Here is a 23,737-nt window from a genome sequence, read left to right as displayed (position 1 = left end):
AAAAAGTAATTGGAACACAGTCTCGTAAATTTACAGAAATTTCTTTTTCTGCAAACTGCCTGGCTGCAGCGGTGTGCGTTCAAAGGAGTCCTCCCTAAGAGAAAAAGCCTCCTGTAAACCGGCAATGGCTGTCACAAAGCCAGTAAGACAAATATGTTGTGACATTCACAAATCCTTGTTCCAATTACTTACGACGGCACCTGTACATATGGCACATGTAAGAGTAAAATAAAAGAGCTAACGACATAATAAGAGATGGGAGAAGCTTTCACAACCCGTGCCTTTATAGTGCTGGTCTTGTATCTATGCCTGTAGAGTGCGTTTTTTGGTTATTAAGCGTGAACCGACTCAGCAAGCCAAGTATTTTGTTAAATAGCTTGGTGCATACATATACATTCACTTGCCTGTATGACAAACACATTGCGGTCTTTTGTCACGGCTCTCTGTGAGACTATAGGTAGTATTCACTGGCGCGGTGTGCATGCTGGCAACCATGTGTGTGTGCCGCCATGCTGGAGCCTGCATGTCCCCGTTGCTAAGGCGATGCAGTATGTATGGGCTACGCGCAGCGTTTGTGCAGGCAGCAGCAGCAGCAGCAGGAGCAGCAGCAGTAGCAGCACTGCGTCCCACCGAGCTCAAAAGCTTTACCTCGATGTCATGTTTCGAGCAATGTCCTACAGCCTACCTGCCGCAGGACACAACTGATGTCGTCGGCACGGATTGGCTGATTGCCAGCTGCCGTGTTTTGGTATCGGCCACTGTTCACAGAAAACCATTCACATTCCTATGGGACTCACTAACTCATCACCCACGGGCTCAAAAAGCATTGCGTACCAATACGAAAAGGTGACCATTTCCTTCTTTTAGGAATATATCACTTTGATGAAATAAAAAATAAACAAGAAACGCATTTCAGTTTACCTAGCTTTCACTAGATGGCATTAGCTGTCTAGCAGGTGAGAGTTTTGTGTATTTATTTCAGTACAGAAGTGACATATATCCAAAGTAAGCAAACTAAGCTGTTGTGAACATGTAACAAACATTATTCCTCGCACCCGTTACGTCGAAATACGGCCGCAAGAAAGAGGAGTGGGGGGTAATTTAGGTTTTTCGAATCTAAGCACCCGTTTCACTTTCGGCATCCCGATCGCGGAAAGAAGGGGGTGCTTAGAATTGAGTAAATACAGTATTTGTAAAACTTTTCGTATTCGTGCACGATAGTGTTTAAGCCCGTGGAATATGACGTAGTAAGTCCCGTAGGAATTTTAACAGGTGAGACCCCCTTAAGAAAGCATATTAACATTAACTTTCCTGCCCACGCCTATTGAAATCGATAGTATGCTATTGACACTTTCAAGCCCAAATTTTGACGTTTTGCCATTTGAATTTGGCACTTTCCGACTGTGCTCCAAGAGCGGGCGCCATCAGTCCCACTTGGCCGCTAATCAATAGATGTTGCTAGTCTTCAGCTACGAATGCACTCACTACTATGTTATCGCGTATCTCAATTGGCGTGCGTGTGAACGTTCTCACAATTTCTTCGAGAGCATTATTTGGCTTTTGTACTAAACGAATCTGCCCTGGACAAAATGCAGGCGAACTTGTGTTGATATCCGTGTTTGTGGGCACCTCCAATCTTAGGTGCTGATACGGGGTTTTCAAGGACGAGTAGAGTATCACCACACAATGTCACTGCAGTTATTTATATCTGTTGGCGCCACGGCTGGGAATCGGGTTGTAACGGCGCAGACGACAGACGCCGAGGCCTGTTTTTGTTTCTGTGAGATGCGGACGCATGTACAGACGTGGCGGTCACTGTCATGGCGGTTTTCAGTGTTGCCAAGACAAAAAATCACCTGCTAAACTTTTATGTGAATACCATCTATAAAATGACATTGGCTTAATAAAACTATTTCACCTTGCCCTCGTGCTTCCACAATCCCCAGAAAAATCGCAGAAACAAAATGTTGGTACAACACAGAATGAAACTCGAGGTGTAAATTTTTCTGCTCTGAATATTTCACTCCAAAAGTATCTGATGGCTGTAGTGGTTTGTAAGAGAACATAACCTAGCACAATTTTTGGCACTCCCCCGGCATTGAGACTTTTTCATGCGTCTTTGAAGTACACTGATATGAGCCGTTTCAACCATTTAATTCAAGTCCAATCAGCTATGATCGAATTTGCGATCCTCAGGATTATGTTGATAGTATTACTACATATTTATCATGAGAGAAGACAGACTAAGCTGACCAGAAGCTTAGGCTGAAGCAATTCTAAGAAGAAACCAACACGACTCCTTGCTACGTGCTAGAGCTAAAATTCAGCGACTTTTATTTCACCCAAAAGAATTGGCTTCGAAAAAGTCATTGATGAAAAGTTTGCAAGAAAGGGAAGAACAATCGCCTTTACCACTGTCGCTGTTATAAGGCACAGCAAGGCGGCACAAGGTGCACAGCTCACCTTCCCCCTTGACTAGTTTGAAAAGGCCGTAGTCCTCTGGATTTGTCACCCTGAATTTGTGGGCGATCATCTTGCCTGCGAGAGAAAAACGTGGAAGCCATAAGCCGAGTAAGTGGCAACAAGTGCTTTTTTTTGTGTGTGTGTGCGTGCTTGAAAACTGTTCCCTAGGAGCTTTACGAGCCCTGTGGCAAGTGTACCTTTCTACCTTGTTTTCAAAACTACTGCAGTTCAATTTGGAAACAGTTGCAGCAGTTAAGGGCTGGCCCCTTTTCAATCATGTATACAAGTGTCTGTTGTGAAGACACGACAATGTAGTAAGTTGTAATATTTTCTTAGCACGTTAACAGACCACTCTAGAATGCACAGGCTATGTTTCAGTACTTGTTTTGGCTAACATGCAGGCCTTCCTTTAATGGGGAAAGTGTGTTCTGCAATGCCATTTCCATTGCAGCACACTGCCAATTTATGAATGCATTTTTTGTTGCAATTGTTTTGGGGCTGAACTAGAGCCAAGTGCATGTCAAACCACAAGCTGGTTCTGAGAATTATTCAATGCTTCTAATTTGCACAATAAATGCGCGCTAGAGAACAAGCAATACAGAAAAATTTTCTGCACTCATCCAAATCCTCAAAGTGGTTCAAAACGTTCAGATGGATGGTAGAGGGCCTATAATTTATAGGTGAGGTTTTACAAAGGAATTCCATTGGGCTTTACATATAGAACATAATCCTTGCCCATTTTCACACTGTCTTAGATATAGTATACAGAATTTTCTGTAACCCTTGTTTACCATCCTTCGAGGTACCGGCCTCGAAAAGCCCTACAATTTTCTTTTCCGTGCCTTAGCATGTATTTAATGTTCAATAAACTAAATTAGACTTGAATTAGCTGGGCTCTGATTGATTATGCGCTCAACTCTGCCTCAAACTGCATTTGAAAAAAAAAAAAAAAAAAAGCGCTAAAATGAAGGATTTGCACTCCTGTCATTTTGTGCTGTCAGTGCAGTCAAATATGAGAGTGAAATTTCATTCCTGCATCATCTAGTTAAATGTAAAACAAAATATGCAGGAGCCCGATCTATCAGCCCATTAAGGGAGGATGTGGCAAGCAAAACTATTTTTGTTACTTACGGACCAACTATTTAAATTAAGAGCATTTATGTGGTTAACTATCCTAATAAAAAAGCTGAATATCACTTTAAAAAGATCTCCTATAGAGTTACAAGACTAATTACCTTCACAAAGTCACCCCACGATAATTGACTAGTTAGGCAAGAACTCAACAAAATTTTTGTCAGTGTGATCAGGAAGGTCTATTTTGTGCCGAGAAGCTATTATATTAGTATCATTCTATATCGTTTTAGTACATAAAATATAACAAGAAATGTTTCACCTTCTTTTCAAAACCAGGAATAGTGTCACGTCACAATGAAAGTGAAACTTTTTTTCTTTCTGGATACGTAAAGGAAATAAAGCGCTAATACATATAATAGCTTCTCGGCAAAAAACAAACCTTTCTGATCACACTGACATTAATTTTGCTGACTTCTTGCCTAATTAGTTGATTAATCTTGGGGCGACTTCGTGAAGAGAACTAGCCTTGTAACTCAAAAAGTACAGAAGATATTCTTTAAGCTGACTTCACTTTTGTTATTAGGATAGTTAACTACACAAACGGTCCTAATTTGATTACATTTGGTTCATAAATAACAAAAATAGTCTTACTCGCCAACTCCCCCCCTTAATTCACAGTGAATTCAAAGTTGTGACGTTCCTCACGCCAATTACGGCGCTTCCGCCGGACTTCGCGAGAGGGGAGGAGATTTAAAAGGGCGGCCCACTCACGGACTTCCTTGGTGGTCATGTGGGGCATGACCGGCAGCGTCTTGGCCACAATGCTGCCACTGAGCTCGTCCGGGATGACAATCTGCATGAAGCCCTGCAGGTCGGCCATGCGAGGGTACCGCAGGGACGACGTCGTCCGCTGCCGCCCTGTCGTGCCCTGATCGTCCTAGGAGAAGCCGGACAGAACAGAGCGAGCGTGTTTGCGACACACGGGTTACTACACTCAAAAGGTAATGGGCAGCACAAAGTTACTAGTTTTTTAATATCCCAAGTCAGAGTTAGATTTAGGTGATGGCTATTTACTGAAGGAAGGTCATAAGACCGTGAAGGGTGACGAGGGACATACGAACTGGGAAGAGGGTATAAAATAGAAGTTATCAAAAATACATTTGCACTTGTTTTTGAGAAACATTAGAAGGTAAGTTTGACAATCAAACATTAGAAGGCCACTTACCACAGAATCACTGACCAGCTCTGTATTATGTCAATCACCAATCAAACAGCTTTATAGAGACCGTTCTGAAGAGACAATTCTACGACTGCCTTTAAAAATGACGGTTCAGATTGAATTTTCCTGTTCATCAGATGGATTGGAGTGTAGCGTTAAAGGCTCCAATAGTCCTAGTGAAAAGGTAGAGCATGTTCAGATTTGATGGTAAAGATTGGAGACGACGAATTCTTCACACAAGGTGCATTTTGGAGTATATGTTGTATGGGGATGGGCCCATTTAAGGGGGCACATGGGTCTTTGATCAAAAACTTTATTTTTACAGTTACAGTTAAACCTCGTTATAACGAAATTGAAGGGGCGCCGCGATTTGCTCGTTATAGCCAATACAGGGGTGAGACAGCTGAACCAGATTTGGGAGCAGCTTTTGGAGCAGCGAAATTTCGATTTTGGAGCAGAAGATCCTTGATTTGGAGCAGAAGAACGACATTTATTATATCACCTTAGGAGCCTAAAAATCAAATTTTCTGGCAACTAGGGGGGGGGAGTGCGCTTTTTAATCAGTTTTGAATGTACACAACACTGAAACAGCCTTTAAATAAAGTTTTGTCTACCTGAGTATCACAAGGAACGAACTACACTACTTTTTTCAAACCATTTTTACATTCTTGGGCTCTATGCATAGATCACGCGGAGTTCCGTTGAAAATATCGAATTGAAAAACTAAGCAATTTTAAGGAATTTTTATTATCCCGTGAATGCCGAAGTTGTTATTTTGTAATCCCAGACTGGGCGTTACGCACAGCTGAGAGAAACGGCAAAAGTTGCGCAAAGCGAGGTGACAGTCGTCGCACCCCACCAGCCCTTCCATTTCAAGCCCCAAGGTGGGCGTTCACTACGATCGTAATTAGATTATTGGTATGTTCAGTCACCTCCCTTTTGGCAATAAATTTCAATTCAGTCAGATGAGCCATTATTACTAGCGTGCGATAATAGCCCGTCCCGCTATCGGACACTGCTTGAACATTTGGCGGCGATGCAGCCTGCGCCGCCACTTCCGATGCAGTGTCCATCGTCCCACTCCCGCCGCTCGCAAGCTCACTGTCAATAGCAACAATAACTCGGCGTTTTATAACGCCGCAATGAGTCCCAAATTTCACTTCAAGCACGCACCGTGCCTCACACTCAAGGCTGAAACACGGCGCTATCGCGGGTACCCCGTTGTTTTTGATGAACCCCCATCTTTTGAGTCGCGTAACTTCCCGCAATAGGTCAAACGACTAAATGTAAACCCGGCCACCCCCATAACCAAAACCGCGGTAGAAATCGGCGAAGTGCACTCTGCCTGAACCACGAGAAATCGCTTCGCCCAGCGGCCATGTTTTCCAATCTTCACCGCACCAAGATGGAGGCGCCGAGTAATGTCGTTCTGGAGATGCGGCGCTCCCGAAATTGCTGTTTTAAAATCAACTTGCACAAGTAGTTTGTGACAACTGTATATGGGAAAACTTTAAACATTTCACAATATAACATGTGCAACCCGACATTTTGACTTTCGAAGAAACTATCCCGTGGACAATTTTATGCGGTTTTTTTTATTGAATTATCAATCAATTAAACCTTTACAAACAGCATCCCCTTCAAGGTGCTGGAGAATTATGCCGTCAGTAAGCATTTTCCCCCACTGAAATTGACGGGAGCGTTAAAATTCTTGGCTCTCATACTCTTTCGGAGCAGTTTGGCGCAATTTTTGCAATTTTCAAGGTTTTGGAGCAGCCTGGCGCAGGAAAACGAATTTGTATCAAAACTGCGCAATATGCACAGCTGTCTCACCCCTGCCAATATTTCGTTATAGCCGTAACCGACATTTACTGCAAATATTATGCATTGTAGTTACCTAAAACAAAAAGCGGGCGAAATAGCATCTTCCTGCACGGCAATAGTAAAATAAACACATTCCGGAGGTAAAAAGGAAAGTCGATCACGAACCTACTTTATTGCAGTTCAAAACTCGTATTTCAAACAGACTTGGCTACGAAGAAGTCCGTAATTGGACATTGGTGAACCTTCCTGATGCGAGTGATGGCTCCCTCAGACCCGGCCGCTACGTTCACGCCATCTTCGCCGCCCTCGTGCGCGCCGAAGTAGCGACACAGCACGTCCACCGCATCTAGTGCCTCCGACGCCGTCCTTAGCGCTTCTTTTCAAGCCGTGTGCAACAGCGCTGAAGATGGACTCTCGGTTGCTCACGATGGTGGACAGCGTACTCGTCCACACATTAAAGTCTCTTGCCACCTTACCACGGAGTGCACCTTATCGCACCCGATGCGACGGCTTTTATCATAGCCGTCTTCTGTTCGAGCGTGATAGTCTTTCGCTTTCGCTTCCCGCCTGTCGCACTCGCGCTGTTGGAATCACGCCGGCAGTACGATAAAAGATAAGGCTGAAGACTGTTAAAACCTATGCACACACAACTACGCAGCGACGCCCGCGATACGAACAGGGGAGGAGAGGGGGGGGGGGGAGGAAGGCGACGAAACCGCGCGCGCCATGTGCATTGGGGTTCTTTTCGGGCTCACCGCGGATAGTCCGCGGATTCCCCGAAGCCATAGGGATACGTGGGAAAATCGAACGTCGGACTGCTTCTCGGGGAGCCCGCGGTGAGTCCGACACTGGGGCTCTTCGATTTACACTCTCGGACTCACCGCGGATAGTCCGCGGGTAGTCCGAGGATTCCCCGAAGCCATAGGGATGCATGGAAATATCGAATGCCAGACTGCTTCTTGGGGAGTCCGAGGTGAGTCCGAGACTGTAAATCGAAGAGCCCCACTAAATCGAAGGGCCCCATTGTCTGCATGCCGTGCACAGCGAGAGGAGGGTGGGGGCTCCGCGGGCGCAGCGTCCTCATGGCGCGCCAGCTAGCTTCGCGCGCGTGGCGGGAGTTTTGAACTGCTAATACAGTTGCCGCGTCGCGCACTGTCTCAAATCCGCGTTGCGCATGGTTGTAAAATTAGCTCAAAATTTGATTTCTCAACGAAATTTGTTCGTTATATCCCGTAACGGGGAAATTTTACCTCGTTAAAACGAGGTTTTAAATACATTGGTTTCTATGGGGACTTTCAAGGGGAATTACGATTTGCTCGTTATATCCATTATTTCGTTATAGCCCGTCTCGTTATAATGAGGTTAAACTGTATTATGATAAAAATTGGGGGGCACATGTAGTTTCTCATTCTGATTGTAGATATAAAATTTGTTTTTGAGTAAAATGATTATATTAAATCTTTTGACACCTTCGTAAAAAAACTGCTGGAGGGATGCTGCTAAACAGGGTATCAGTGAACTGTACGCAAATCAAGGAGGGCAATAAGACTAATATTATCGTTCTATCTGGTCTGTAGCAGAAGTTACGACCATTTGAACTTAGGGCCTGGAAGGCAAAACCGGTTTTTCTGGTTGCCACCTTTCAAGCCCAAACTTCAAATGGTCGTAACTTCTGCTACAGACCAGATGGAACGATAATGTTAGTCTTATTGCACTCCTTGATTTGCGTACAGTTCACTGATACCCTGTTTAGCAGCATCCCTCCAGCAGTTTTTTTACAAAGGCTGTCAAAAGATTTAATATAAAAATTTAAATAAATTTGAATATAATCATTTTACTAAAACACAAATTTTATATCTACAATAAGAATGAAAAACTACATGTGCCCCCCAATTTTCACCATCATAACTGCAAAAATAAACTTTTTTGGTTTAAGACCAGTGAGCCCCCTTAAAAAGAATGTCGGGCAAAAAGAAGAGATTACAATGCTTGTTAATTTCCCCAATAAAAAAGAAGAGACACCCGGCAATTTGCTCAACAAGCCCCAGAGTTCTTGCATGCACACTTTTCTCGTTCATTTACAATGTTGTCCACTACTGGGCCAACAGGTGGTCATACAATTGGTCACGAAATTTAAACTTACAAGCTGCAAAATCCCCACCACACAAGCATTATAAATCAATGTTTTAATAAAGTCTGATCAATTCTGCAGATGTAATAAATAAAAAAAAGGCTGCATATCTGCTCACTTTGCTGCAAATGTCGTTAAAAGATGATTGACTTCTCCAGCCTTGGCATGTTAATACTCTTCTCTCCCTTGCCCACGTTTTACAATCTCCCCCTTCCATCTTGCTCCTACCATGGTGCAAGATGGTTCATGGTGCAAGAAGCGAATTCAATTTTCCCCCGTGCCACTGCTTGCCCGCCAACTATTGGAACATTTCATTACAGCTGGACTTGGGATGCTGTTACATGGTCTAAGGCTTGGGCACAAGCTCTTTTTGTATATTTGGGTTAAAATATTGTTTCCAATGTGTATTCTTTTATTTACTATCGCAAATATCAAGCACACATCGATTTTGAATTAACAAAACACTGCTTAACACCAGCTTTGTATTGATGTTTTAACCCAAATATACCTAATGTTTTAGTTTCGCTCAACAATGTTGACAAGTATGAAGACAGTTTAGTGGTTTGGAAAGGTTTCTTGTTTTAGAATTCATTTTAAAGGGGTACTGACACCAATTTCGGCATTAATATTATTACATAGTTCGCTTCCTTTACTCAACAGAATACCCTGGTTGAAATATGAGCGGCCTGCGACGCGAAGAACATACTTTAATTGGACCGCATTTATCGCGCCGACTGAATAGCATGCGGGGCGGCACTCAGCAAATGGACATCAGCGTGACATCATCCAGTGATAGCCAGAAGAAGTAACGCGGCAGCGCTTGTCAAAGACTCGTGACGTCACTTCCCGCGCGTGGCCTCGCGAGCGGTGAGCGGACGCCGGCGCATTCACAAACGGGTGCACGTAGCCAGAGCTACAGGCATAACCGCTGCCAGAAGGGCACTGTTGGCACAAATAAAGTTCCCCGCACGGTTAACGAAGCGATAATATAGCCCGGAATCGCAATACAAGTCGCCATCAAGAGTTTTATTGAAAGCGGTCATCGAATTTCCGCCGCAATAGTAGGCCTGGCACCTTCTGCAGCACAGCCATTCAGCTCCGGCAGCGACGTGGTCGAAACAACGCTCCCACTGGCCTCCGGCGTGTTTTTACATCCGCACGAACCGGTAAAGTCATGCCAGGATTCTGCCATATGCGCCTTTTGGGATGAAAGCGCGGGAAATTAAAACAAATGATTTTCAGGCCGTTCAGTGTAATTAATTATCGCGCGCTCAAGCATTTAAAGAGCTGTTTGGGATTCACCAGACCATTAAGCACCGATAATAGCAATAAAAATGGAACATAAAATTTTCGTGTCAGTGCTCCTTTAACCTTTGCGAGCGGGTGAATCAAGGGGCAGCCAGACAGACAGCCAGCATACTGAGAGACGAAAAGAAGACTACAGTCAAACCCGGTTATAGCGAACTGTAGTATGCACCGTGTTTAGTTTGATTTATCCAATAGTTCGATATGGCCATATCCGTCTATAACGACTTTTTTTGTCACGAGTTCGCAATACGCGGGACCCCCTGCCATTTCCACGTAGAGAAAGAAACGCATAAATTATGTCATTACCTTACACAAAACAATGCATTTATTGCATGCAATGAAGCTACTTTCCGCCTTAACTGCCTATTTCACAAAAAAGCGGTGATTTTTGCTTTCACTTTCGCTTTGGCGGAGGCGTCGTTTGCGCCAGTTCAAGTCCGTGTCCTTCAATATCGAAGTAATATTGGCAGAGCACATCGACTGGCGAGAGCGCTTCATTAACCTTCATTAAAGCACTGAGGATGTCCCCTGTGGCGTTTTCAGTCTCTTCGGTGCTTTCAGCAGCACCAGCTGCCATGACATCAGTGACGCTGTCTGTGCCTAAGGGGCTCACACTGACGGCAAAGTCGTCTTTCACACTCAGGAAATCCTCCGAGGACACTCCTTTCGGCACAGCATCTGGAACGTTGGCGAGCTCTTCGCACACTTTGCCGATGATGCCATCTTGGTCCGGACTTGCTGACTGTATGTGCTCCGTCGTGAATCCCGTGTCGGAAACAGTTACGGAAGGTGTCAGGTGTAGCGTTGCTCCATGCGAGGCTCAACATCTCAATCATGGCCAATCAGCAACTCAATCGCTGCTCCGAGACCACGCATTTCGGTGGCAATTGTAGGCACCCCGAGTTCGATATATCCGATGTGCTCCGAGACCACGCATTTTGGTGGCAATTGTAGGCGCCCCGAGTTCAATATATCCGATGTGAACTTGGTTATAAGGAATATGCTTTGCAGGCATTTTCGTAACAGATTCGCTTTTGTTTGATATATAGCATAATTTGCTCTATCTCGTTCCGTTATAATCAGGCTTGACTGTATTGTCTTTAATGTCTCAGTTTCATTCAGGGAAATGACCACTAAGACTAATGTATGCCTGAGAGTAAGAACACATCATGGAAACTCTTAATTGGATAAATTCTCACTCAAGAAGCTGCCCAGTTTGGCCTTTTACGGTGCCCGAAATGCCACCCAACCTTAGTCGTGTGGCAGCCTCCCGGTGAGAAAAGAAATTGTCACTCATTCATGCCAAATTTCGTCACTCTGATCACAGTCAAATAAAAGGACAGGGTGCCCGCAGGTTTAGGTGCACAAGCCCACATCACAGGGGGGAGTGAACTAACGATATTCGAAGATTTGACTCATTTGCAAATTCAAATACTGGAAGTAATTTGAACTTGGGATCCAATTATTCAAGAAGTCATTATTCGACTTCAACTGGATGCTCCAGCATTTTCACACAACAACCACCTTGTCTTTTCACTAGTACTGAAATCGACCTTTCAGGCATCCTGACTGTCCTGAGCCTAGCAATCAAGTAGCTCAACAGCATCTTGAAAAATGACCTCACCTAAAGCTTCCCGGACTTGTACACTCAATTTGCGAACAGCGCTACATCCAAAAAGGTTTGCATTAAACCAGTCACTCCTCAAAACAAAACCCCCCTGCCTATCAACATCACCCCACCATCAACTCCCCAGTCCCAAACACCGCTCTAAAACAGAAGACAAAGCACCTTTTTGCAGGAGGAGGTGGATCGGAGGACAGCGGTTGGGCTCCCCGTGTCAGGCGCAGCGGTGTCCTTTCCCTCTTCCCCCTCGTCCTCCCCCTCTCCTCCCTCCTGGGGGAGATCGCAGGAGGTGTCCCCGAGTGCCTTGAGCACGTGAACGGCGCTGCTGAGGGTGGTCAGGTAGTAGCCCCCCTCGCCCGTGAGCAGGGAGGGGTGCAGGAGCCCCCACATGTAGTCCGCCTCCACTTCCGCGGACACCATCCCGCACTGCACCAGGACGTGCAGGAAGATGGGCAGGAAGTCTGCGAGGGAGAGAAGGCAGGAGGCAATGCATCGCTATTTTCTTGCGACATGGTCAACTCTCCAGCACCTTGTGTTGACACCAAGGTGCCTGGACTATAATTATTAAGAGCGCTGCTGCAGAAGCTCTCCGGAAACACCCACATAAAACAAAACCACATCCTCCTGTTGGGCTAATGCAGTAGGCAGGTGCAATTTGCTTTTGGTACATTCACACAAACGTGTCTCCTGGAACTAAAGGGACACTAAAGTCACACCATGTTTTCTCATAGCAGAGTCACTAGATTACAGTTTTATTGCAGACAGAGTTTTATCGCAGACAGAACACACACTAACCACTGAAGTTTCTTTGTACTACGTATCTTAATCTTATCCAGGGGCACTCTAAGCAACATACATCCATCCAGTCTCACAATTCGCAACATCCCAAATCATACACAAGAAAACTGCGTTAAAAAAATTGTCGGGGAGTGTTATAGGCTACAGTTATGTAACGAGTGCAAACGGTGCTTACAGTTTCATCACCATTGTCACACACTGCAGCACACTTTCAATAAAGCGTGCTAAATATGAGCTCAAGCCATGTTTAATATGTGTGTTAAGCCAGTGGCTGAATATACCGCATTTACTCACGTAATCCTCGCATTATTTCTGCAGAAAAATCAGTGTGAAGTTATGGGGTGCAATAATTATGCGGGTAAAAAAATTTGCACGGTAAAAACGGGCTTAAGGGGGCAGACTGGTCTTAGAGCTATTTTTTTTATTTACCAACCAATTTTAATGAAACTGCACTGTGTTATAGAGTTTTTTGTGCTGATTTCAAATATGCCATTAGAGTTTTTGTAAGTTGATTATATTTTGAGTTAATTAATGATTAATTGCCATTATTTTCGGTCACAGTTATGAAATAACCACTCCATACAGAATGGCAATTACCACGTGGCTAGGCAGACAAATGACTAAACAATACAACATAGGAAGTACATTTTTGATTCAGCTATTTTTGGTCGTTTTACAACACAGGGAACTTCGCTTCTCCCGCGCTCTGCCAGAAATGGCTCGCAGGTGGTGCCTATTGAACACAAAAATAATTTTCCAAAGCCTCCATTTGAAAAATTTGTTTCCAACATTGTATTCTCCACACATTTCGGTATCAGAAGCAAAAAGAATTAAAGTTGCACCTGCTCTGGGTGCCAAGATATCTGAGGATGAAATGCTAGCTTTGCATTGCAAGAAAAGTGCCGTTTCACCATCGAATTCTGCGCTAGCTGAGCTGTAGAGTGCACTTTAAAATGCTATTATAATATAATAACAACGAAATATGGTGCCTTTTGATGAGCAAATTTACAGACTGATAGAAAAATGGCTGTGGAGGCCAAAAATGCCATTTTTGAGAAAACGCTTTTTTTTACCGTTTTTCGGCCCCAAAGACCCAACTGCCCCCTTAAATAAGATTTGAATAGGTATTATACGTAACCAAGACATTTCCAAGCAGGACTTACTTTCGTAATAAAAGTACTGGGTCGACGCAGGCCTGAAGCTCAAAACTTTATTCGCTGCGGCCAGCCGCTGCCCGAATTCACCCCCCCCACATTTGGTAGTGGGGGACCCAAGTAAGAACAGTCCTAGTCTGAGCCAGTGTTGCTAACACTGCTGGTCGTTGCCTCATCATCACCTTTGGATTCTACGTCGGCTTCAGAGGCCTCATCTCAATCCCACACCAAGTGGTCGCGAGTCACATCCAGGGCATTCAATATGCCGGTCTTCTTGAAGCTCTTGACGCCGACACGTGCGGCAATCCCCACGCTTCCAATATCCAGCTGTACAGTATCTCCCCCAATGGTTTCCCTATCTTGCTGGCCAGCGCCAGAGCATGCTCGCAATCCAAGGATATCTTTGAACGCCTTGTTCAAAGACATGTTCAAAGGCTGGAGCATGGAAGTTAAGCCACCTGGAATGACAGCCAGCTCGGTGCGCAGCTCCTTTAACTTTGCGCATCTTGTTGGTCGCCTTCAGTTCCTCATGCTGCTGTCTCCAGAAGCGCACGCTGAACTCGTTGACGTCGAAGGGCCGGCTTGCGGCCCTTATGCGGCTCTATAGTGTGTTCGATAGCTTTCAGCTTTAAAGCAGCTGTATAACTGGTGTACCGCCCCATGGCGAAGCGGCACCGAAACCAGCACAGAAAAAAGCGATGAAAAACTTTTCGAAATGACGTAAAGTGAGCTCTCAACTGCTGCTCCTCCAATGAAGGGACGACCGGACACTGCATGCACGAACGCCGCTAGAGTGCGCACGTGAAACCGGCCCAAAAACAGTGCGAGCAGCATTTGAGAGATGGCGCTAGGCTTCAATGCGCCTGGCACGTCTGGATACACTACGCTCTACGTCAAACAGGGTGGCAGCAAGTGTGTGCATCATGCATGTTTCACAAGCAGACGACTTTCGCCGTTGCCATTGTTGGGGTGCGAGAAAACAAAAAATTGAAGTTTTGGCAGCTCACATTAGGGGTGCGAGGATTACACGAGTAAATACGGTACTGATGGTGATGGGTGGCCATTCTTCGCAATGGACTGACGCTATCGAAAAGCTGGCAGTGCCTCTCCCAACTTACCATCAGCGCCTAAGGAGACAGACTCGCTGTCGTGATGGGACTTGCGGTCTTTCTGGACCTGCACCCGAGGAAACCATCAAGGCATCAGATGCACGCTCGGCACACCTGAAGTCAACTGCAAGGCACACTGAACACGTACCTCCGTGTTTTTGCCAGACAGTATACTGCCTGCAATGCAATGCTTGCCCCTCACTTGTTCCACACCTTAAAGGGGCCACGAGGATGAAATACAAAATTGTTTAGCTTGAAAGAACTTGCCTCTGGTAACTCACGGAACTCCATCCCAGCAATGAAAGTCATTTCTTTAACACTTTCGTGACCGTGCCTATTCCTAATGATAGTATGTTATCGAGGAATACAAATTCATATTTTGGCCCTCTCCAAGCGCTTCTGGACAGCTAACGCCATCCAAAACGTAAAACAGAAAGTATTTCACCAGTTTCACTTTTGACTTTCTTTTCTCCGCCGTGGGGGGATTTTCAGAGCTCCTTCAAAGCCGGGCGCGCGTAGTTTTGGTTGCGGAATCGATGCCGCTTGCCGATGCTCCATGGGAATGGCAAATTTTGACGGATTCCGATGAATCTGAGCTGTAATCTCTCGATGATGGTACTAGCAGCACAAACACGTCAGGCGACTTCGATTCGTAAGATGTCAGGACGGACTGCAAAAGTGCGTCAAACCGCCCTGGAATGCCAGCAGGTATCCGCCGGCAAGTTTCACTTTCTTCTCAGGCCGTTCTATCTCTGCCACACATTGATGTTAACATATCCGGCCTGTTCTAAAGGTAACAGCTCTTATCTGCAGGGTGTCGGCTCTGTTCGGGCGGGACCACTTGGCGCCGGCTGCACAGTGGACCCAACCTTTCTTTCACTGCTTCGAGTAACTGCTTCGTGTGGTTGCATGATAGGCACTAGTGCTTATATTTTTGTATTTTTCATACTTACAGAGCTCATAATTGCAGTATTATTCTAAAAGTGCCTTGTATTCAAATTGTATATTTTAATTTTTTGTATGTTTACTCTGTGCAAAGTAGCATTGATGTTTTCATCTTTTTCTTTCCTTTTTGTTACTTTTTTTCTTGAATATAATTTTTGATAAAAGCCACAATAAATCCGTTGTTTAAAATTAGTACTACTGGAAAGCCCTATCCCTCCTCTATCGTTTCATAGCTTAAACTTTAGCATCAATCATTTTCTGTGGCAGGAAAAAATTATTTCTCGGACTACCCCAAAAACAACCGCTTTTTCCACAGTCACGAAAGTGTTAACCGAAAAAAAAAAAAAAAAACCCTCAAGTAATAGTGAAAACCCTTCATATTTCAAGCTGCAGTGACTTAATGTAGGCAGGAGTGGCGTAATATGGCCCAGCACTGAAAACATAGCAATGAGTGTGTTGACTACACATTAGCATTCAAGTATGAAGACAACACAGAACTAGAGGTCCCATTAACAGTCGCCCGGACATGTTTCTTGGCGCTGGCATTGGTACGCAGCCGCCAATTTCAAACAAGATCCCGTGACATTATCAAGAAATCACTGAAAAGTGATTCGGGAGTTGCCACTACTTCATCTGTGGACTTTAATTTCTCGGTCATTCGTATGAAATTTGCGATAAAATTGATGTCACTGTTAACAGCACAAAACAGCGCTTTTAATAAGGGGGCACGAGGTCTTACAACCAAGAATGTTTATATTTACAGCAATGGTGACAAAAATTGGAGGACATGTATAGTTTTTCATTCTGATTCTAGATATAAAATTTGTTTTTGTGTAATGTGACTGCATTAAAATTTATTTGGATTTTTTGACAGCTTTTGTAAAAAAACTGCTGGAGTGATGCAGCTGAACAAGGTACCAGTGAATTGTGCACAAATCAAGGAGTGCAATAAGGCTAACCGTATCCTTCTATCTGGTCTGTAGCAGAAGTTAGAACTGTTTGAAGTTTGGGCTTGGAAGGTGGGAACCAGAAAACCGGTTTTGCCTTCCAGGCCCAAATTTCAGACGGCCGTAACTTCTGCTACAGACCAGATAGAAGGATACGGTTAGCCTTATTGCACTCGTTGATTTGTGCACAATTCACTGGTACCTTGTTCAGCTGCATCACTCCAGCAGTTTTTTTACAAAAGCTGTCAAAAAATCCAAATAAATTTGAATGCAGTCATTTACACGAAAACAAATTTTATATCTAGAATCAGAATGAAAAACTACATATGTACGTCTTCCAATTTTTATCCCCATAACTATAAACGTTTTTGGTTGTAAGACCAGGTTTAAGGCCCTTAATGAACCAAACTCACATTTTGTATTCACGGCTCCGTCAGTGTAAGACAGCATAACAGCCGTACTCTGCCCACTCAGTCCCCCTTTCTCCTCAAAACTCACACTGCTGTAGATGACCGAGATGGCAGCCAGCAGGTTCTCCAACTTGCGCAACGGAGAGTAGGCCCGCTGGAGCTTGCACAAAAAGTGCTGCACCAGCTCCAAAGTTACTCCTCGGGGTGGCTCCAGGTCGCTCTGGGGGCACGATTGGGGTAGCGCTCAGAAAGCACACATTTACACTGGGAAGCACGGCAATGGGACAAAACATGCACGTACATGGTAATGTGGTCACTGCCACACGCAGAATACGAACGCTTGACGAAAACTACTGCATTCAGTCACGTAATGATCGTACTCATATAAGCATCGCACCTCTAATTTTTCTAATCAAAAAGTCGCATCACGATCACACACTGACCTTGCCACCATAAGTAAAGCACCACTTGCTTTGGGAGCATTAGAACGCAGTCAGCAATATAGCAGTGTGGACTCGTGACGAGGCAGTGTGCGATGACAGTTTGGATTCAGAGTATGAGTGAGCTCGTGTATAATGTGCATAATGAACACATACATTTATTACAAAGGTAAGTCTTGTTCAAAACTGAATTCCCGCTTACAGTGCCAACCTCACAAATTCCAATACGCAACGTATCTATATTCTCTTTTGTGTACCCCAAAATGCTCAGCCAGAATTCTACCCCATGCGACGATCCCACCCCCAACTTTGCACAAATTTTCCCAGCAAAAAAAAAAGGGTGCGATCATTATGTGAGTAAATACAGTACGATCTGAGCTAGACTGCATACAACAGCCTAGGCCCCAATGAAGTGCAGCACAAGACACGAGCATATGTATTACATCTGCTTTCTTTAACTACTTTTTAGCATATTTCATGTGCCAAATAACCTCCTACTTTAAAAGTATAAATCCTAATGAAATATTTTGTTAATAATTTGTCTCAAATTCACCTTCAAGTCGCCCATGAAAGTAAGTGGTCAACATAATATTTTTCAGAACTGCTCAAGCAACCTGCCAATTTCAAAGTTTATTTGAAGTACTGTTTTTTTTTTCTCTAAATGAAGACAGAATTGATTGATTGATTGTGGGGTATCACCCGCCAACGCTACACAGGCGATGAGGCGTGCCGTAGCGGAGGGCTCTGGATTAGTTTTGACCACCTGGGGATCTTTAACCCGTGCCGAAACCTCGAACACACGGCCGTTTTAGCTCACACACCTCCATCAGAATAGCCGCCGCCGTGGCTGGGAATCAAGCCCACTTCCATGTGCGAGTGAAGAAAGACACTTTCTGAGGTTGACAAATGGAAATGGTCACGACAGGCAAGAAAACCATTGGCCCAGCTTTGTTTCCCTGTACTGGTGACCTTCACGATAGTATTACCTTGATGCCAAGCTCCTGGGGTGTCTTTGTCCGGGCAAACTTGATGTTGTCAGATAGAAGCTTCAGCGAACCAGACCTGGAAGACACGCAGGGGTGATTGGGAGGCAGCCTTGGTAGTAGGCCAGGCATCAGGCATGCTACAAAAAGTCCTGCAAGACCCACTCAAACAACAACATTGAATTTGGTGTTTGATGAAATAAATTAACACCCAGGCAAGGCACAGTGAAGAACTACGAATTATTCCGAGGCCACGAAAACTATATTACTTCTAACGGAATGCAAAGAGCTGTTCTTGTTTCACACCACCACAGTGGAAACAATCATCATACACAAATGGCACTTTAAGGAGATCCCGAGAAAGCTTTTTCACACGAGCGCCAATTCTGACGACATACGTCTAAACGACTGAAAGGTGATTACAAAGGCAAGAGGGAGACCAAATTTACAGAAAACCCCAGTAGAAAGCATTCCAGGCACAAAGCCTCATAAGACACGTTGCACTGGCTAGTTGGGTACTTCCTTGTGCTATTTCGTGCACAATTGAACCTGTTTTGCGAGAATAATCTGAAAACTCAGCCAGCTTAAGTCTAGCAGTCGTTTTCTTTTAATATTTTTTTTTCCCTCTACAATTTACTTATTTGGCATAAACAAGAAAATGCGAATTTCAAGTTTGCATCAGGAATTGTGAAACATCTGATTTGATTCGAAATTATTCAAACAAATACAGCCTAACAATGCGCCTCGTTGGGCTGCTTGGTAGAGCATATTTGAGGAGCGAACAGTGCAACCGAAGACGACAAACAGGAGGGACACGCACGGACAGAGTGTTACTGTCCCCTCTAGCACTATAGTGCTGTGTCCATGTGCGTCCTTCATGTTCAATATTAGGGGGTGCAGAAAAATTGCCCGAAAAAGCATTTTTTAGGTGTCACTTTTCTTTAAATTTTTTGTTTTTCATCTGAAAATTTCATACTTGGAACAGTATCAGTTACTTATAAATGCCTAGAGGCCCGATTTGAACATAAAAATAACAAGTTTTCCATAATTCCCCACTTTTTTGCCTTGACTAGTAGCGCAGTGATAGGAAATTCTCGAGAGCCACATCCCAGCATGCAGTGCAGCTAGGAAGATCATTTCTTTTGCGCTGTGAAGCTGTGATCACATCTTTTGCGCTGTGAAGCTGTGAAAACCATCCAATAAGAGAAGCAGATTTTGCATTTCGCGTTTGAGTAGTATTCATGATGATTACGGGACAGTATCCATGACGATTACATGAAAGCGGGAACCTTTAATACTATTTTCATATTGAATCGATGGTCACGCTTTATCAACCGTAAATAACTACAAATCCTCGGTATTCAATGGCGTGGAATGCATGCAGGCAACCAAGCGTGCGCCGCCATATCTGTGGCCAAGCGTCTGTTGCTAGGCGGCGTTGTGCGCACGGCCTGGAGATCAGGCACCCCTTTTCTCCTCCATGCAACCGCGTTAGTGCGCCGTCACTCGTTCGTTACGTCGGGCTCCGCGGGATGGCGGCACTTGTCCGTGCTAAGGACGACTGTGAAACACATGATTGTGTTTCACGTTACGAACTCTTCGCCGAACACAAAGTAGTGCGTCGAGTTCACTGTGAGTGCGATTAATAACATCTCTGTTGGCGCCACAGTTTAGAATCGGACTGGAACGGAGCAGATGACGCACGCCGGTGTCTTTTTTTTCTTCGGCGTGCGGCCGCAGTGGCCCAGGCTGCGCCGTGTCCGTGGCGCATCGGCCATGTCCGTGGCCGTTTCCGGTGTTGCCAAGCGAAGAAATTGACCGCTAAACTATTCAACGAATACCGTCTATACTTAGGAGTAATAATTTCCTCAGATTTGCGATAAAACGATCATGTCGTGTAAAAAAAAAAAAAAAAAAAAAAAAAAGAAAGCCATGCCCACCTTTGGGTATCCCAGAAGGACATTGAAAACGTCTACAAAAGAAATCAAACTACTAGCCTACAAAACCTATGTCTGACCAATATTAGAGTATGCCTCAGTGATCTGGGATCCTCACACACAGGTCAATATTGCAAAATTAGAAAGCATACAACGAAAAGCCATCCGATTTGTCAACAACAGTTACAGTTGGCGCATATCCCCCAGTGTGCTTTTAGAAAACGCGCAGTTAGATACTTTACAGTCGAGACGGTATTATGACAGGCAAAAACTTCTGTACCTAGTTTTCCATGACAAAACAGGCATAAATAAAAATACGTACATGGAACCAGTGGTTGGCCGTTCTCCACGCTCACAACACTCTAAAAAACTAGAAGACTTCTCTTGCAGAACGGATGCCTTTAAAATTCTTTTTTTTTTCCCGAGAATCATTCGTGAGTGGAATGGGCTAAGAGCAGACATTGTGGGCGTCCCTTGAACCTTTTCCATCAGCATTAAAAAATAACTTTTGATTAACACCCTCCATTCGTTCTTTTCCTGGACTATCATGTCGTGTGCGCACGGCGCCGCAACGCCTACTGCTTGTCCTGGGCCGGTTGCTAAAATGCTGCTTCAAAAGCGAATTATGTGGTCAGTGTGTTATCTTGTCATTGAAGACAACGACGCATTTATTCTTGCTTATCTCTTGTGTTGTGCAGTCCTGTTGTGAAATTTTGCTTCTCCCCGGCTTGATTTTGTATGTGGTGCTGTATGGTTCGCTGGCAGTACCCCAGTGAACTGTTTTCATATACATGTTCATCTATCCTGTGTCATCTGTATACTGTATCACTCACTCCTGCCAAGAACCTTGCTTCAAAGGTCGGCAGTATTACAGAAACAGAAATAAATAAATAGTAGTTGTTTAATTAGAGTGAATTTTAATTGGTTAGGAAGAGCACTTCAAACCTAGAAGTTAGAATTGATGTAAACTTGTATGTGATCGCAAAAAAAAAAAAAAAAAAAGTTTCCCACATTTCATTTTTCACAACTTCTGGTATCTATTCTTGCCTTGCTGGTAAATTTTTGTTTAACAGTTTTTTCCTTATTGTTCTCAAGAACAGAACAATCAAGCAAGATATTTAATTAACTCAGAATCTAAATGCCTTACATCAAAACTAACTGGATATGTGAAATCAGTGAAAATACTGAACAAGCCCGTAAAGTTTCATCAACACTGGTTGAAAAAAAAAAAAAAAAAAAAAAGCGCCTAAGACTATACTTGGTTGCAACTCAAGAACGGCACCACCTCATGTAGTGTATCACTCCGCCAAAGCGCCGGACCCGTGACGTCAGTGCGCGTGCGTTTTGAAAGGGGTTTGCTATGAATGCGTGATATCGTCTGCCTTGTCTCACGCAGTAGGTATGTTTGTCATCACTGAAGTCGTTTATAAGCATATTAAGTCCAAAAAATCACGGAAACGGCTCACACCATGTTCAAAATATTCCCAGTAACGCCCTACTTGCGCCGCCCGGAGAAACATCCGGCTACAGTGATAAGGCACAGCGGTAACAACTTCCGGTGCCGTTCTTAATATGTCACCGAGTATAGTGTGCCCCCTTAACACGAAACCCACTGCTCAACTTCGAGCACAAAGTATGGACTCACTGCGTGTACTGCTTGACGAAGAGCTGGTAGAGGTATCGCCGCAGGGGCTTGATGACCAGCCGGTGAAGGGAGACCTCGATGATGGCGTCGATGTTCATGAACTCGTCCGGCTTCAGCTGTGAGAGAAGGAAAAGGATTGGGAGGAGAGGCGGTTACTCAATGCCAGTCCTATGCCAATAGACAGCGTATGCCGCCTGCTCTAAAACATCTCAGGACAACCAAAAAGCTAAGGTTAGAAAACAGAAAAACACAAGCTTGCCTTGGACTGCTCCTCTTGGACCAGCTGCTCAAACTGCCCTTCCCCGTGCTTCAGCAGGTAGTTCTTCATGCCGCTCATGAACTGGCGGATCTGTATGCGTGCAGCATAGGAAGAAAGGGGGAAAAAAGATTGGCCGTGTGTCTGCTCCTTTCGTTCCAAATGTCGATGAAAGGCAATAGTCGACTGGCACCCCAGCCAAGTAAAGGCCTCCCTTCTCTTTCCCGCTCCCCTCTCATGCTGTTCCTCTCCCGTCTCGTTCCTCCAAAGATACACGTTAGAGGTTTGCTCATGCCAGTTTAAATTTACCGTGTTCCACTGCTCCAGGCCGGGTGCCTCGATGCCAGTGCTGCAGTACGGCGGAGACGTGCGTGCATCGAGGCACCTGACTACAACGTTTACAGATCCACATTGCCCTGCTCCACGAGAGTTCCAAGCGGAACGCGGAACCTATCTAGTGGAACCTGTCGTTACTGTTGCTTTTTGATTTCTTAAAATGCTGTCAGGAGCTATTCGCCCCGAGCGCGAACACAGTCGGCCCCTGGCGGCGGCGAGACGAACCGCTCCTAGTGTGGATGGCGCTCTCGCGTCGTCTGCTTTTTCACGTTGCGTGCGGCGCAAGACGCGTGCTGCACATGACAAAACAACCAATATGTGTGCTCGTTTGGCAGTAAGCAATGACATAGTTACCTCCGCTTGCGCATTTCTTCTAGAAACGCAATAATCAGCAGCCGTTGCGGGTTAATGCGCTGGTTTAATTCCACGAAGCATCTTCGCCGTGGTCACCGCTTGAGTGTGAAACGTGTTATAAACATTGCTTCCACACATTGCACTTTTCGTATTGTTGAGTGCAGTCGTCTGCCGTTTCGGGAACGTTGAAGGGTGCTTTTTGAAACTGGCGTGGTGATTATTTAAAGGATAAACGTTTAGTACGCGAAACGGGTAAGAAGCGACAAGACCTGCGCATACGCGTGCAAATTCCACACCCTTGTAAAATTGCGCTGTGTCCTTATAGAAAGAACAAACAAACAAAAACATTTACACTGCACACGACCCGTGCGCTATCGCCCATACATTACCGGACAAGTAGTTTACACCCGCAAGTGTCTGTGTGATCGTGTCCTTCCCGTACCTATTCTAAAATAAATACCATTTTTGGACGGTCGTTGTTTATACTAAGGAGGAGGAATAAACAGTTATTCAACTGTATCGAGTTGCTAATTTTACGTATTATTTAAAATACGTTTATATGGATGCGCAAGAGTATTTAGGGGGGATTTTTCGGTAAAATTAAGCAGTTGTGAGTTTGCGTCAGTCATGTGGCATTTCGTGTGTCATTTTCATATATATCATTTTCAAATCCGACATGAATCACCCTGTCCAGAAACGTGTCTCACTCAGCATAACCAAATGTCTAATATGGTCACGCCTTAACATTTTTTCCCACAATGCTTGCTTTCAATTTTGAAA

General features: G+C 44.6%; 1 protein-coding gene across 2 annotated transcripts in view; it reads right to left on the bottom strand.

The window, feature by feature from the left end:
• Positions 1–23,737, bottom strand: part of LOC144154766 (protein sprint-like) — a 54,444-nt gene that overhangs the window by 4,660 nt on the left and 26,047 nt on the right. For both annotated transcript variants that reach the window (XM_077685879.1, XM_077685880.1), the window contains exons 11-18: positions 22,271–22,360; positions 22,012–22,127; positions 18,433–18,508; positions 17,095–17,226; positions 14,714–14,771; positions 11,809–12,104; positions 4,309–4,474; positions 2,464–2,538 (exon numbers count right to left, since the gene is read on the bottom strand). In XM_077685879.1, coding sequence (XP_077542005.1) covers positions 2,464–2,538; positions 4,309–4,474; positions 11,809–12,104; positions 14,714–14,771; positions 17,095–17,226; positions 18,433–18,508; positions 22,012–22,127; positions 22,271–22,360 — 1,009 coding nt within the window. The remainder of the gene's footprint in view (positions 1–2,463; positions 2,539–4,308; positions 4,475–11,808; positions 12,105–14,713; positions 14,772–17,094; positions 17,227–18,432; positions 18,509–22,011; positions 22,128–22,270; positions 22,361–23,737) is intronic.

This window comes from Haemaphysalis longicornis, unplaced genomic scaffold (genome assembly GCF_048455015.1).
Source record: "Haemaphysalis longicornis isolate Haplotype H1 unplaced genomic scaffold, Haemaphysalis longicornis Haplotype H1 scaffold_90, whole genome shotgun sequence".
NCBI classification, from domain to species: domain Eukaryota; kingdom Metazoa; phylum Arthropoda; class Arachnida; order Ixodida; family Ixodidae; genus Haemaphysalis; species Haemaphysalis longicornis.
The sequence above is the reverse complement of the archived record's forward strand: the minus strand, read 5'-3'. Positions and strand labels throughout refer to the sequence as shown.